This window comes from Megalops cyprinoides, chromosome 1 (assembly GCF_013368585.1).
Source record: "Megalops cyprinoides isolate fMegCyp1 chromosome 1, fMegCyp1.pri, whole genome shotgun sequence".
NCBI lineage: Eukaryota > Metazoa > Chordata > Actinopteri > Elopiformes > Megalopidae > Megalops > Megalops cyprinoides.
The window spans coordinates 57,445,497-57,462,261 of record NC_050583.1 but is presented as its reverse complement, the minus strand read 5'-3'; the positions used below and the strand labels follow the sequence as shown (position 1 = coordinate 57,462,261).

General features: G+C 39.9%; 2 protein-coding genes across 2 annotated transcripts; both read right to left on the bottom strand.

Annotated features, from left to right (window-relative positions):
* Nucleotides 1-5,422: 5,422 nt before the first annotated feature.
* On the bottom strand, nt 5,423-8,134 carry LOC118769442 (leucine-rich repeat, immunoglobulin-like domain and transmembrane domain-containing protein 2). Its single transcript, XM_036516579.1, has 3 exons — nt 8,055-8,134; nt 6,875-7,656; nt 5,423-6,213 (listed from the first exon to the last, which is right to left on the bottom strand). The coding sequence occupies exons 2-3, from the start codon at nt 7,641-7,643 to the stop codon at nt 5,423-5,425; spliced, it is 1,560 nt and encodes a 519-aa protein (XP_036372472.1). The 5' UTR covers nt 7,644-7,656; nt 8,055-8,134.
* Nucleotides 8,135-9,849: 1,715 nt separating this feature from the next.
* On the bottom strand, nt 9,850-13,021 carry lrit1b (leucine-rich repeat, immunoglobulin-like and transmembrane domains 1b). The gene is made up of 4 exons (XM_036549720.1): nt 12,900-13,021; nt 11,961-12,421; nt 11,094-11,399; nt 9,850-10,910 (listed from the first exon to the last, which is right to left on the bottom strand). Exons 1-4 carry the CDS (start codon nt 13,019-13,021, stop codon nt 9,850-9,852), a joined length of 1,950 nt encoding a protein of 649 aa, XP_036405613.1.
* Between the last annotated feature and the right edge of the window lie 3,744 nt (nt 13,022-16,765).

Genomic DNA, 16,765 nt, shown 5'->3' with positions numbered 1-16,765 from the left:
ATACAAATTAAAGTGGGTTCACAATGAATCTTACAACTTTGTGAACTCAAAAACATATCGGTAATACTAGGAAAGCACAGCAGTTTCTAGTTAATGAGAATACCTTGTCATGATAGAAAGTTTTATGTAATTTATTTAGTTGCAGCTTGTGTTAATGCCGCCTTCCAATGACTACATGCTATTTGTAACTCAAGCATGATTAACAAATATGTGTCTGTAATTGTAGTAGATGTAGAGGCTGGATGACTGGAGCCTCTCTGCTCCTTTGTTTAATTTTTCTTCCGTTTTTATGTGTGTCAAGTCCCTTTTGGTGACAGTTAATATCACAGGAAAATGTGATAATAATAACAATGTGACACTATGATTGCGGGGGAATATGATAGGCTTGTTTGGCATGGTCAATTTCTTTTGAGCAGACAGCCTTTTAACATATACAGTATCACTCCTTAACTGGGTTTGTACATGTGTATTTTTGTCCTGTAAAAAGTGGGCGTAGTGGTTAAGGAGCAGGACTCGTAACCAAAAGGTTGCGGGTTCGATCCCTGCTGGGACACTGCTGCTGTACCCTTGGGCAAGGTACTTAACCCGCAATTGCCTCAGTAAATATCCAGCTGTTTAAATGGATAACATTGTAAAGAACTGTAACCTATGTAAGTCGCTTTGGATAAAAGCGTCTGCTAAATGAATAAATGTCAATGTTTTAATCTGAATTTTCGTTATGTAAATAATACAAAAATTCACTATTCTGAGAAATTAGTTACTATGTCATTCAAAATGACAGCCATGCCCCCATGCAATGTGCCATCCACATGTCCACATCCATGTTTTGAAATTTACAATGTGTTATTCACTGGTAGAGGGCAATTAAAACTGTAAAGGGAAAAAAAAGCTTTTTTATTGAATTCAACTCACCAATACTGTGTCGTACACACCCTCAACTCAGCACTGTGGGGCCTTTAAAATCTACAGTGTAAAGTTGACATTTGAATGACAATTTCTGGTGATGCATCATCTGAAAATTTTTCACATAAATTAGGTATTTATTACAGTCTCTAGAAGAATACAGATCAATATTAATGTTGTATAACTGGTTGCATACATGCTGTATCTATATTGAAATATAATGTAATGTTGAATTATTGATTTGGAAATATGTTAAATGTTCAGTGTTCATCCACCCATTGTTTATACTGTTTAGTTGTTGATGACTAGTACCACAAACAAATGTACAGCATTTAAATTGTTCACTGTATTGTATGGCAAAAATATTGCTTCACAACATAAATTGAATGTAAAACATGTGTGCAACATTTGCATGTGAATTTCTGTACTGACTTTATATTGATTATTTTGATAAATAAATGACATTCATTTGCCACATCTTGCTGTTTATTTATTTATTTGGCAAATCATGAACATGAATATTGAATGTAATTATTTAACACTGAAGCTCATTTTCTTTTTGAAATTTAACACACAGTGGTTTGGTATTTCCACTTAAGGCACAGACTGTGCTTGGTGAAAGGTCCACGGATTTAAAACACAAATCCTGATCAGCCTGGCTAACCTGCAGAGTTCTGTATGTATGCATGCAGGGTGCTGCTGATCTAAAGCTTAATTTAAGCCTTTTACCAAAAGCTTATCAACACATTTCAAATACACTGTTTGGGAGACAACTCTATGGACCCAACAGAAAGACTGAAAACATCTGCCACCGATATTTTGTTATCAACATGTAAAAAAATATTTCATTTGAAATTTTGTTCATGGCAATAAAGCAAGATGTGACTGAGACAGAATGAAACATAATAATATTAACATTAATAGAAATGTCTGAAATATATTGTATAAAATCACGTTTTTAAACTACATACTCTGAGACAATTAATTTTATTGTATGAGAATTTTTATACTGACAAGCAGAAACTCTTTACAAAGGTAATGCCACAGCTGTTTCCACAGTTCAGTATATCAATTATCAGGGAGAGGATACTGTAATCGTAAAACATACCATACACTAAAACACAGATAAAATGTCCTTAAACCAGAGAAAGAAGAAGCCAACCATCTCAAGGGGTGGAGGGGGAGGACTTTCTGTGCCACACTAGTCTTTGTTCCACATCTTATCTTTGATCCCATGACCTAGCCCCATTCCCACCTTGTATTCATAATTATATGTGTGCCTGTACCTTTAACCCACTTCCTACGGTGTAATCCTAACCCCTACATATCCTCTTCTTGCTCCATTAAAATGACCCCTACCCACTTTGTAATCCCTTCGCCTCGCCCCCAGCCGAACCTATTCCTGAGATAGTACATACTTCCATTTAATCAGCTTGAGCCATTTATCCCAGTGAGAAAGTTCATCTCTCAGACTGGGAATGACGCAACAACAGTCATGCTAATGGACTTGTGAGGCTGTCTGTCCATAAACACCCTTTACACTATCTGTCTGCATGTATGTATCGATGATTGTCTGTCATTACTGAGGTTTTCTTATGCATATTGACTTCAGAGAAATATGCCATGGTATACCATATTATCATTTCAGCATAATATTATGCTTCAGTGAATTATCAAGTATGAATGTTCTATCCTTTCCAAAACACTATATTTACTACAAGACAATCTTAAAGCACTGGCTTTGCTCTGAAGTACGGATCAGAAATGAATGGGTGTTGTTTTCAATATAAATTACCTTTCTTATTCCTGAACTGAAATTTACTGGTAATACATAAAGGTGGTAAGATTCTCCAAAAAGCATGTGTCTTTATACAGAAATTAAAACAACAAATATACAAAGTCCCCAGCTAAAATACTATGAGGCAATGGCCTCCTGTAGGAGAAAGTTTCATCTTGTCCCCCCCTTCACCTATAAAATCAATGCTAGTTAATAAATCACAGCGGGTTCAAAAATTAAGCAGACAGAACACAACACCACACAATAATGAGAGAGGCCAAAAACTTTTATTGCATTCTCAGCAGCATCAGGGAGAGTATCTCAAAAAGCATAAGGCACTAAGCAGTCTTTTGTATAGCACTGAACAAAGAGTCCAATGTTTGCAACACCAACCCCCCCCACCTCACAGAGTCCAATTCTTTTTTATCTTACACTCAAGGTCTATCATCTGGGCAGTGTCCGGACAGTGTCTAATTCCCATTTTCCTCCCCGACAACTGGCCTTACTTTGTAACCTACGGCACACATGTAGAATTGTTCTACTCCCTCTCAGTTCTGCTTTGAGATATAGTATCTCATAGCTGCATACCTTCTCACAGTACACTTCTGACCCTTCTTTTTTAGTTTCTGCTCACATACAGAGTATAATAGGATATATATATATATATATATATATATACACACACACACACATTGTTTATTTAAGGTTCTGGTTCCCTTCCAGACTTCCAGACCTCTACATGCATAATAGAGATAGAGTAAATGGCTGACATATCAATAACTTCAGTTAATATGTCATTTACTGTGGTTAATATAACAGTAATCATGATTAATATGATAATAAATTTGATTAGTGTATAAAAACATTAAAAGGGGGCAAATTACCTCAACATTCCTTGGCTTGCGTTTATACCTGTGTCCTGGTTCAAATATTCTTTTCTCTTAATTCAAAGTGTCAGATGTCTTACAGAACAGAAGCTGACAAGCTTTACATTTATGCTCACCAAGATAATTAGAAATAAGTCTTCATCAAAACCAAAAGTAATGTTTCATAAAGAACAGTGGTCTTTTCTTCTATCCATAGAATATAATAACGTTATAGAACACAATCGGGTTTTAGAAAAATAGGTACTGTAAAACATGTCGCAAAACAAAGAAGCATGTTTACGCTGGGGTTTTCTCGGAAGTTTCCAAAGGTCACACAATATTAAGGGCAGAAATGTTAGGAGCAAAGGGTCTTTGGAGACCATTATTCATTTAACAAATGCTTGTCCATAATTTTAACAAACTTTCATTCCCGGATTTGCCAGAATTAAAATCATATAAACAGTCATATTATCATCATGATTAGATTTAGAATCATTACTAGTAGTGGTGGTAGTAGTATTAACAGTAGTATTGGTGGTTAACATAACTACACAATTCACACTGCCTCACAGTATAACTGTCAGTTGCTGTCAGTAAAAGACTCATTGTAGCTCTTGATAGTCATTAAACATGAGATTGGACTGCAATCTACACCTGTATCTGTCATGACTGCGGCGTCTTAGCCGGTTGTTTTCTTTTCCCTGTCCATGTGCTTTTGTTTTTCCTTGTGTTCTAGCCCTGCCCCGTTCTCCGCCCACCTGATTGTCTCTACCTGCCTGCCTGCACACCTGCATCCCATCTTGTCATCTGCCTTGCCCTATATATTCCCCGTTTGTTTCTTGTCTCGTTGCTAGTTCGTCTCAGTTATCTGTTTCGCTACAAGCTATTTTTCCTGTTCTGCCTGCCAGCCTGTTTTCCCGATCTTGCCTGTTTCCCTCGACCGTGTTTTTGGATCTGTTTGGTACTGTTTGCCGTGTCTTTCTGGTTTTCTGACTTTGCCTGTTTTTGACTTCGTTTTCTGGATTCCCCGTATCGGCTTATTATACTTCGCTTGGTGCACCCCATTCCGCTGTCTGCGCTTGAGTCCCTGCCTGAGTTGTGACAGTATCTCTAAAAACTTTCATAGTTTGGAAGTTTGGAAGCAATAAAACAAACATATATTTCCTAAACAAGTATAAAATTTATTGTAATACAAATATTTCACAGCATAAAGTACATTCACAAAATAAAGTAGACTCCACTGTGTGAGGAAAAAGGCCTTTTACACTTCATAGGACAGCTAATACTTTACTGACTCATTACCTAAGGCTTTACTTTCCTGTGCAGGTGTATGACAAAGGTAACTGCCCCTCTCTATGTAATTTATTATTTTCAGCCAGACTTTTAAAGCTTAAAAACCCTATATTATTTCAGTCTGCTCACAAAATGTATGAATTATTATTTTATTCACTTATTAAACATGACTACTTGAACATTTAATGCTGCTCTTCACAGTCATTCAGCATGAGAATGGACTGCAATCTACACCAATGTCTCTAAAAAGCTGCACAGTCTCTGCATTTGGAAGCAATAAAACAAACACATATACTTCCTAAAGAAGTATCAAATTTATTATAACACAAATATTTCAAAGCATAAAGTACATTCACAATATAAAGAAGACTCCACTGTGTGAGGAAAAAGGCCTTTTACACTTAGGACAGCTAATACTTTACTGACTAGCTGATTAGCTAAGGCTTTACTTTCCTGTACAGATGTATGACAATGGTTATGTCCCCTTTATATGTAATTTATTATTTTCAAATGTAGACTTGGGATATTAGGACTACCAAATATTTGGGTATGAACCTTTCTCTTAAGCCGATCTTATTCTGGATTAATAAAGCTCGGCAGTCGGTCTGCCCTTCTGGGTTTTGTCATCCGATCTCCTCCTCGTCCTCTTGTCCTCGCTGGAGTCCCTGCACAGGCCCTCGTCGCTGGTGGCCTGCAGGCTGTCGAAAGTGCCCTGCCTCTCTCCGGGCTTCTGGGTCTTGTCCTTGCGCCTCCTCCTCCTGCACAGCTCGAGGCAGCGGTCGAAGCAGCTGAACCTGGTCTCGGTGGTGCAGGCGTACATGCCGGCGGGCACGGCCAGCACCATGGCGCACACGATGACGATGATGTGGATCAGCTTTTCCCGCTGCTCCAGCTCGCTGATGTCGCTGCCAGTGACGAACACGATGCACTGGCCGCTTCGGGGAGCCTGGTTCTTCAGCGTCACGCAGACCTCGTACTTGGTGACGGGCAGCAGGTCCGTGACTGAGTAGCTGTTGATCCCGGGCCCGATGTAGATCAGCTCTTTCTTGGCGGCGTCATATCTGCCGAAATGTATGGTGTACCAGGTCTCGGCCGGGTTCTCCGTCACCGCGTACCACTCCAGGGTGATGCCGTAGACTGTCTGTTTAGCGATGCGGATGTCAATGTAGACATTCTCCTCCGCCGATGCCAAGGGAAATGCGGGGGCGAGTGGCGATGACGTGTTGAGTGACTTGACATTCACCAGGATGCTGGCGGAGGAGTTTCCGATGAAGTTGTTGGCGGTGCAGGTGTAGACTCCCCTGTCTGCCAGCTGCAGCGATGGGATCACCAGGTGTGACCTAACGGTCTCCTCATCCACCTGAGTGTGTGACTCTGAGGACACCAGAGAGAAAAAAAATATAGGTCACCGGCTGACTGCCAAGCAATGAGATCAGACAACAATCCAGAGGACATTTAGATAGACATAGCCTGTACATGTGAAAATGAATCACATGTGTGTGGCTGATATGTGAAAAATTGGATGAAGGAACACTAGCAGGCTTTCTGAGAATGGGGGTGCAGTGCACACCTACTGATAACCCCAGGTTATGGTTATCCGTGCATCACTTCATATAAAGGTGACAACTCTAAGCTGTGGCTTGGAGTTGGGGTGACAAAAATACAGTTACAGAAAAAAACTATTAATGCAACTGAAGATGGGAGCATCCACATGAACTACAAAAGGGCTGAGCTATTCTGTATAAATGACTCACTGATTTTAACCAATCACTGTATTTGCTAGAGTGATTGACAGGATATTATAGCTCCACCCATTGTGGTGTCCATGAAGTCTCAATTTCTCACCACTACGGAAAGCCAATGTATTAAATGTATTGTCGTTTCAGTAGGTTTTGTATATGCATTTTGTATATACATAATCCACACACAATTTATGTCAAGTCTTGTATGTATGAGAAATCTCTTTTACAGAGCAATAGATCAAAGTGAGAAAACAACATATGGTAAACAGTAAAAGTTTTATACTAAACCTTACCAGTAAATCCTCTTATTATCTTTAGTCCGTATGTCCATCTAACTGTTGGGCTGGGTCTGGCCTTAACTGAGCACACGAGTGTGGCGTTCACGCCCAATTGTAGTGTGAGGTTTGTTTCTGGGGCAGTGGCCAACGGTTTCATGCAGGTCTTTAATTCAATCTCGTGGAAAAACTTGCCTGCCCTTAACTCGGGACCTGAGCAGGTTAGGTACGAGTTCATTAAAATGATCGGCGAGCTGACGGTTTTGATAAACTCTACGAAACCCTTTAAACGGCAATCGCATAACCAGGGGTTGTCGTGCAGCGCGACAACAACAATAGCACTGTTGTCCTCTCGTTTCCCCTGTTTGTCTGGCGTGTGGTAGAGAGGCCAGTTCAGGAATACATCCCTAGATATAACAGTAAGCTGATTGAACGATAAATCTAAGTAGGTCAGCCCCGGCAAATGTTTAAGCGCGTACTCAGGGAGAACGTCTAGCCTGTTGTGTTTCAAATCCAGAATTTTCAAACTAGGCGTATCTTGAAATGCTGTCCATGGTACTGACCGAAGTTTGTTTCCCTGTAGTCTTAGCTCTGTCAGATTGCTGAGACCCTCTAGGCTCTTGACATTCATGACGGTGATGTCATTGAAATTGAGCCAGAGGAACTCTAAGGCACTAACTTCATGGAACGATCCGCGCGGTATCTCAGTTAGTTGTGAATTTTCTATTCGAAGTTTTATTAAATCTTGGGGCAAGTTTTCTGGAAGTCTTCTCAAGGCGGTTCCCATACAAAGCAACGACCTATAAATAAAATATGGGTATTAGTAAGATACACAGTCGTGCATTTTGTTAAGGCAATAATAGTAACAAAACGTCGTCACTCAAGACGACTTCGTATTTTTACGGACAGTAAAAGTATTTTAGGACAGTATAGTAGTTCTGAGCACTTCTCGTTGTGTCGCTTTCACATAAGCCAAGCAGACTGCTTTGAAAATGTAACATATCATTACTTTAAAAAATCAATACTAATAGAAAGATCTTAAGATTTGTTTCTTAAACTTGCTTAAGGTTTGAGTAGAACAATTAAAAGAGATGAAATTAGACTGCGACATTAGTCGGTCAGCACAAGCAACAATAACCCACTAACACAATGAGATCTCGCATACTTTCGTGAACGTCTGTCTTAATTCAAAACTTACCTTCCAAAACTGTCATTTGTACAAGAACAGCCCGGCAAGCAAGATGAAGTAGCTGAATTCGTTTGATGAAAAACTAAACCTATGATTAATGGTATATAAAAGGTGCCCATATTCCTTTAAACCAGGTGCATGCAAAGTACTTTCACAGGACATGTCCACAGGTTCGGGTCTAGTAAAGCTTATTATCGTCCTTGACGCAATTCTTAAGACATCAAATGACAGTTAAAGACGCCGGAAGTTGATATTTTTGGAACAGACACCATTGGTGAATTAAGAGCATGCTGATAACTCGACTAGAGATGGCCTAAAAAATAAAATGACGTCGTATTTTTTATTACTTACATTTATAAATGTGAGTCTACCGTTTAATTTTTAAAATCACATAGAGGCAAGTAGGACAGTACTCTGTGAAGAAAAATGCTGATTGGAAGACACTGATGACAAACGCAATTACTTTAGCTCTTTAGCTTATTACTTATTCTCATTACTTATTACTTTTTCTTACACATCAACACTTACCCTGATAGTATCCATGCAATATCTATTTTAACGGGAAATCCTGAAATTGTCCATTTTCGTCTCAGATGATATGTACCTGTTATGAAATAGGTTGGGCGAAATTACGAAAAAAATCATTTTTATTCAAATGGGGCTTCTCAGTTTAAAAAAATCAAAGTTTATTATCAATTCGTGTTAAATTTTGGCACGTAAATTTCCCGTCTGTCTGTCTGTTTCATGTGTGTAATAAATATTAGTAGTAAGTTCATTTTCATGATCTAAATGGTAGGTTTCAACTAAGTGAACATTAACCACAGTAACAATTTACTTTGCTATTTTTGGGTCATTTAACCGTATCGTGAAAGGTTTTCTCTCACTTACATGCCAGTATTAATTTCTTAGCCTCAGGAGTAATAGTTTCTTACGAACAATGCATCTGGTGACAATGTTGATGATGATTGGTGATTATGAAATTGTGAATGATGTATTATTAGATGTGATAGAAAATATTTTAGCTTTGTCTATTTATGTGTTCAATGAAACACATGAGCAGTAATATCAAAAACAATTTATTTTTCCACATATTTAAACATTCACAGATCTCAGAAATTAAATACATACAATATACAGCGTATATAGTCTGAAATGTATTTTATAGCAGAGGTTATTAAAACTGGCACATTATCTGACATGGTACAATGTTAAATGTGCGATGTTCATTTCTATAAATGCATACAACTTTCTTTGCTTTGTATCCCTTAAAGAATGTCTGTCACACACAGTGGAATGATGCTTTGGAAAAATATCTTTCACATTCTGACTCAATATTCTCCATCATCATCACAAAAACTCATAATTTCTAAAACAAAACAACAGTGGACAGACATATACAGGTATACACAGATATGAAAAAGTGCACAACAAATAGAAAAAATGTAACTTTGCTTTATGCATCATGCACTGACAAATGTTATGTTTACAATGAAAACATGAATCATTCCCTTTTTTACACTTTACTGCAGGTTCTCTGTGTTTGCTGAGGCTCGGCAAAACAGCCTCGGGGAGGCTTCACACTTTTTATCTGCCTCCACGGCAGCCCTTGAAACAGAGATACGGCCACAATGGCCAGGAACACCTTAAATAAGGGTGAAAATCTGCTAAAGACATTGCCCCAATATTTTCCTGTTTTAGCCATGCACTAGTATCTCATAGTGTCCTCTGTATCTTCCACAGGCCCACCACACAGCTGCACTGAACAGGCAACTCTTCCTTCTGAAGTTTAGGATGTCCCAACCTGTTAACAGAAGTACTCATTTGGCTGTCCCTCTGTTCTGGCCGTGGCCTCTGAGTCTACGCTGGACCTGGCTGATAGAAGCCGGTTGGACTCATCTGGGTTTAACCTCGTCAAGTATTCACCCTCCAGACCCTTGGCCTTTGTTCCAGGGGACAGAGTTTCGAAGGTGACATAAGAGTCCTGAATGTCCTTCGATTTTCTTCCCAGCAGTTTCTGACAGCGTCTCTTTAGCGCCCCGCAGCAGACAATGAGCGTAAGAGGGACAGCTATTACACAGGCAACAGTGATCACAACTACATTAATGAGCTTTTGGGTCCCACTCGCACTGGCCGCCTCATCTGTTGAGAAGATTACACACTGCTCTTTTTTTGGTATCAGTCCTTTGACGCACACGCAGGCGATGTACTTTGTCTTTGGCACCAAGCCCTCGATGGTGATTCTGTTCTTGCCCGGCTCGACGTTGATTCTGCGCATGTCTCTCTCTCCGAAGACGGCGTACAGCACGCTGAAGGCCGTGGTGTTCGTGGCCGTGGGCGCCCTCCAGTTCAGGGAGACAGTGTGGTCGGTGTCCCCGATCACTTTCACCGACCTGACCACCCTTCTCTCGGGGTCCTGCTGCAGGGACGAGGCGTTCGCAGCCAGGTTGCTCAGCACTGCGTTCTCCACCTCCAGCAGCCCTTCGCTGTTGGCTGGGCTGGATGTTTGCCCGTCTGTAGCGCTGTCAGAGACACTGTAGCTCTCTATTTCTGGGTACGGCCCGGCTTCTCCTAACGGTTCAATGATGGGCATGGCTGCAGTGGTTGTTGGGGCGATGTACCTCGCCACCAGTTTTTCCTGGTAGGCTGCCTTTCCGATCCCACTTGGTTTCTTCCCCCTGGATCTTTTAGAGTTGCCTGTTAGATTTTCTGACTTTACTGTGTCTGTTATAACCAGTGAAATGATGGCATCTGCGCTCCCGATGAAGTTGGTAGCTTGGCAAATGTATTTCCCCGAGTCGCGATGTGAGACAGCCGGTACACTCAAAATGGACCAAATTATTCCCTCCTTCGAGACCTCTTGCTCAACTGTAAAGAGGATGACAACACAGATTAGGGCCACCTCCGCCGTCTGAGATGTATGTCTCGCAGTTAGCACTGCAGCACAATAAGTTCATATACTCACATATGGCAATATAAAAACAGTCAGCATCCTACCATCCAATGCAATGGCTAGCTAAACCTTGTCACCACACTGCTGCTGACACTCACCTGTCCCGTTCATCTGCTTGCCATCCGCCCTCCTCCAGGAGAGCTCCGGGATGGGGACTCCGATGGTCCCGCAGCGCAGCAGGACGTTGTTGCCCACGGCGCTCTTGACACGGGCCACGGCGGTGTGAACCCTGGGGCCCTGACACCTCCTCAGCTCTGCGTCGCTGAACAGCACCCCAGAGAGGCTCTCCGGCTCCGAGCACCTCAGCCGGGTGTCTATGAAAGCCACAGAGGATGAGGGAGACTTCTGGAACTGGACCAGGTCATACAGCCGACAGTCACAAACCCAGGGATTGTCATGGAGACCTGCATGCATAAAAAAATAAAGATTAATATTTATATTGCACGCAAACATATAATATGTAAAAATAGGGACAATATGTGTACAGGCACACTGATTGGTACATATTTGCTGATATCATTCACACAGGAGCCTCAATAGTGTACTTAATGATAGTGTAATCATACAAATGCATAGTTATAGTTAGGAAGTATAATATATAAAAATAATCATTCAATATTTCACTAATTTCTCTGAACATTAAATAGTATTTTCACAATTTTCTTTCTTCTTCTGCATCCTATTCCTCTCTTTCTTCCTATTCTTCTGTATTTATTAAATATTCTTACTCAATGCAACTTACAAGACTGTCACAGAAATATAAAACACATTATTTTTCTGTTGTATATGTGCATTCATTTTTCCTACACAAAACCTACCATTTTATACTAAGTTATTTAATCAAAAATGTTTTGATTATTTTTCCATAGTTGGATTTCACGCAATGCTGCATATTTATACTTTTTAAAAAAATATATCATAATACCAGTCATAATAAGCATAGCAATAATAAAAAAGTGTCTTACCTAGAATCATTTTGGGATTCTCTGCATCTTGGGTGGGCTTTACAGATAACCATGTCGAGAGGACCTCTGACGGAACAGTCATTAGGTTATTGCTTGATAGATCCAGATAGGTTAAGTTTTTGATGTAAATTGTTGCCTCAACTGGAACTGACGCAATCTGATTGTTGTGCAAATCTAGAAGCCGCAGACTGGGCATGTCACTTAAAGATTCCCACGGGAAAGAGGTGAGGGCATTGCCATCCAGTCTTAGTTCCTCTAGGTTATACAAACCACGGAAACTGTCCGCATTTAATGACGACAGAGAATTGAAAGACATCCACAGGAATTCCAAATTGTTGAGGTAATGAAATGTTTCGCTTGAAATCCTCTTCACTGCCGTCTTCTCAATTCGAAGTTTGGAAGTGTCCGCGGGGAAATTGGCGGGTATCAGGGAAATCTCAGGGTCATTGCAAAGAACGCTCCTGCAAAAAAGTTATATTTCAGTCTTGTTTCCAGGCCAATTGACAATATAACTTTAAAGATATTTGTACTGCATTGTTATTCTGCTGAATAACACGGGGATTAGCTCTATGCGTGCAATCGTTCATGTACAGTGAGATCAGTTAATACATACAGAAGTATTCCGGCAGGTTATATTATAAGCAATGGAGCAATGGCAATATATCAAGTCGAAGCAATATTCCATTAGACATAACTCTTTTTCAATTCCCCGTTGCTTTAAAATTGGAGAGCAAAACACAGCATAACAGCAGCAGAAAAGGAAAGTAGATTAAAGAGCATTCGCAAATTAATCCTTTGCTAAATAGAGAGCCGTAGAAAAATCGTGGCAATCATGACAAAATAGTGCATATGAAATAATCAAGACCGAATGTCTCCGCAAACGATACGATATATTACGTTTATATATTTAATAGCATGGTTAAACATTTCTCATTTTACCTGGCCTTGGATCCATCACTCAGCTTGTGATAAAAACAGCTGCACTGAGATGGACACGAACTCCAAACCAGGGGGAGACAACCGAAAGCCAAGCAGAAAACCCATCCAAAACGGGGAAACATTTTGCCTCCCAGCTACGCTACTATACTACTAAAGAAGAGAATTACTGTTGTTTTCTCTTATGGATTCATCAGCGACATCGCATTGTCTTGCTGCCTCGCTGTCCCATACTGAGCTGACTGCTCCGAATCCCCGGATAAAAAGGATAGACAAGGATTAGTGAAAGGACTTGGGTTATTTTCATTTACACGCTTATTGCTTCCTGGAACCCAATAGGCTAGGTTTGCCGTCCTGTGTTTATATACAGAACGGAACAGAACACAGTAGTTTCCTCCGAATGGGTCACTTAGGGGGTAATTTTAGTATTCTGCACACAGGCTACTTTTATGGTTCTGTTGTAGCCTGCAAATAATTCACTGAAAATTGTCGCGCATAGTTTACCGTCTGTTGGTTCCACTCCATTTCCTAGATGAGCGTTATTTTTGTTTTCCGTTTCGTCGCGAAGAAGGACCCACTCACTTCATTAGTAAAAACAAATACAACCATTAAAAAGAGAAACGTGTGCTATTTCATATTTTACAGAGGTTACGAGTGTATTAGAACACGTGCTGTTGTTAAATTACTTGTATGTATTCTGTACCACCGTTCAGTTCTTCACCTCACTGCAAATAACTTTCTCTATCATCTGCGTCGTCATCATTATTCTATCCGTTCGAAAAAGGTCAGAATTATGTCCATATCAGTCAAGGGATGGCAGCCCAGTCAACGCATATTCTCTAAATACAGCTATGACTTCTTCCCACGATCAGAGTTTTCTCTCTGATCATAACATTTGACGTTTTCATCAAGTGTATGAATTTTTCGCTTTGAAAAGCATAGCTCCACATGAATGTGACGGCTACACGGGTCTTTGCAACACATTCTTAAATCCTTAAAACGATCTGTTATGTAGGCTACATTAAAACTTATAAAGGACTGTCTTATATTCCTTAACCCGGCCTGTTGATTATCTATGGCATTGGTAAGGCTAAACATATTTAGACTGTCCACAACGTGGAATCAAAAAAAAAAAAGTTTCATAAAATATTATTAAATTGAACACCGTGTAATTACAGTAATGACGAGGATTCTCTTATTTTTTGGCACTAAAGTGTAGCAACGCGTGCTGGCTACCCTTTGATAACCCTTTGTTGTTTTCCTGTGTTTCCTGTGTTCTTCATTTGCATGCTGGATAAAGTTTAAGATAATTTTTTTTTTCGGGGGGGGGGGGGGGGGGGGGGGGGATGATCTGGCGCAAATGTAACATTCCAACCAGGGACAAAAAAAGTCTGCGCAAAAATCAGTACTTCTTGACAGAAACAGAAATACTTACGTTTCTTAATGTATTAAAATTAATATCTTCCGAATTCTTGTTGTGTGTTATTCCTGTTGTTGGCTTTTACCAAAACCCCTCATAATGGAAAATAATTTCATCCTGGGCACTGATGGAAATGATATGCAGATAACAGTGTACAACAGGCTTGCAGTGAATGTGTGACTTGCACTGGTGATGTGTATTCCTGAGTCATACTAAAATCGGAAATGCCCTCAAAACAGGGGAAATGTGTATGTTGTTTTCCTTTTGAGAACCTTGTGATCTGGCCATCAAGTCCTGAGCCATTGAGTGACTAAATATGTCCATCCCTCTTCACCTGGGGTGATCGTTCTGCTCAAAACAGCAGTCATGCATCACCCAAGTATGTGTTTCACATTGGATATGCGTGAGGTGAGCCCCACCCACACCCCCACAATGTAAAGCACTTTACGATCCATTAAAACTGTAATATACATGAAACACATTATCATCACCTCTGAGCTCCAGCACATTTCCTCCCTCTGAAGTCCCACAACAAACAGCATATGGGCATCACCCAGTTAAATCTAAGTTTGTTGCTACCAAAGTAGCTCTCTGGCAGGGTTCAGACAGTTGCTGGCCATGTGGCACAACCAGAAATACAATCAGCTGGCTAAGACAAAGACCAAGATCCTTAGCCAAGACAGCCACCTGTGCTCTTATTTTAACTTCACAGGTGGAGGTCATGGATTCGTATGCACCTCTTTGCAGACCTGTTCCTGCAACTAGTAATCTGTGTGGTGGGGTTAACAGGGGAACAGCAGTGTTACTCTCAACTATAAACATACAGAAAAAAAGAAACAGATCAACACACAATACAACACAATCCATTCTTTCAGCTGATGACTAAGAGAGTCCCACCGAAATATTAATATTATTCATGTGAGTACTATTTTCCTTGAGACGCATAATTTGTATTATTGTCATATACAGATAAAAATAAACATTATTTAATTTCAGGCTTGTGAGTTCGTAAATGGTTTTCCTAAACCTTACAACAACTTACTGTGTGTAATGTTGTTGTAAAAAATTATTCTGGTATCTGAATAAATTATTGAAATAAAATAACAGGAGGGACAGCCAGATGATCTGAGGTAGATGAGCAGAGAGTTTGTGCAGCAGGGTCAAGCCTGATAATTGAAGAAGCAGGCAGGAGTGGTGCCCTTGAGTATCCAGTAGCCTAACCCCAGGGCCACCCTGAATTTACCAATTGGAAACCAGCATAGCTAGCCAAAGAGAGGTGAGTCATGGCATATTTAGGGAGATTAAAGACCAGCCTAGCAACAGCATTCCGAATAAGTTGTTGATGGAAGTTGAATAAGTACCATTTTGGCAGAGACAGGAAGAGAGCTCAAAAGAGATTCCTTGTAGTCCGAGTGAGGACAGCATAATGACCTGGTCCATGAGCTGGGCAAAGTAGGTAGCGAAAATGGAAATGCAGTGTTTTTTAACCTCACATGAAATACCATTTACATACTCTGTGTCCTCAGCACAAACAATCATTGTTTAATCATACTCAAATGAACTTTTTTCTTTATCCAGTTACAAAGAAAGTTCTACCAATTCTTTTAAACCTTGCAGAAAGAATGATTACTCGTGCATGGTCTAGTAAGCAATCCATATTAGTAATGGCCTAATCTCACTTACAATGAAAAATAATGCTGTGTTTCTCCATTTTATTTCACTGAAAAAGAGATTGAACTTTAACACAGAAGCTTCACGCAATCCCTAAACCTGGAAAAACAAAGGGGTCACTTGAGTCCATGTTAATTCTGTGTTTCATGTCATACTATCTAGCACAAAATACAGGTATTCAGACTTCAGTATTCAGTCGATATTTGTAACATTTGTTAGAGGCACTGTTCACTCAGCAACAGGCTAAGGTTACATTTACAAAAAAAGTTTACTTCTTCACCTTTGAATGGTTCTTTTTGTTGGCTAAAATGCCTAGTCAGATAAACAAGCATACTATACCCAGCAAACCAGGAGGGAAGTGAAGGTCCTAAAACTTTAATATACTTAAAATAACTCAAACGAAATGGTAAGAGAGGCCATGACGGCTGCAGTTGTTGTTAGTTAGCACTTTCATTAGAACAGGTGTGCCTTTTGGTAAAAGCAGTTTTCATGAATAAACATTTATGGGCCTCAAAAGTTCATGCTGATAAACATCCTCAATGGGATGAGATGTAATAGAGCAGTTTTCAATCTCTCTGACATTTTGAATCAAAGGGGTGTATTTACATTATTTACAGTACATTTTTATGAGCCTCCAACTTTGCTAAAACTTTAAAATGAACATACTTCCAGAGCTATTGTGAGTATAAAGATGTACCCACTTCTATATTCTGTATTTTTTCTCAGAAAGTGAATTGGTGAGGCATGTCACTACCTTGAAGAGTTTTAGAGCAGAAAA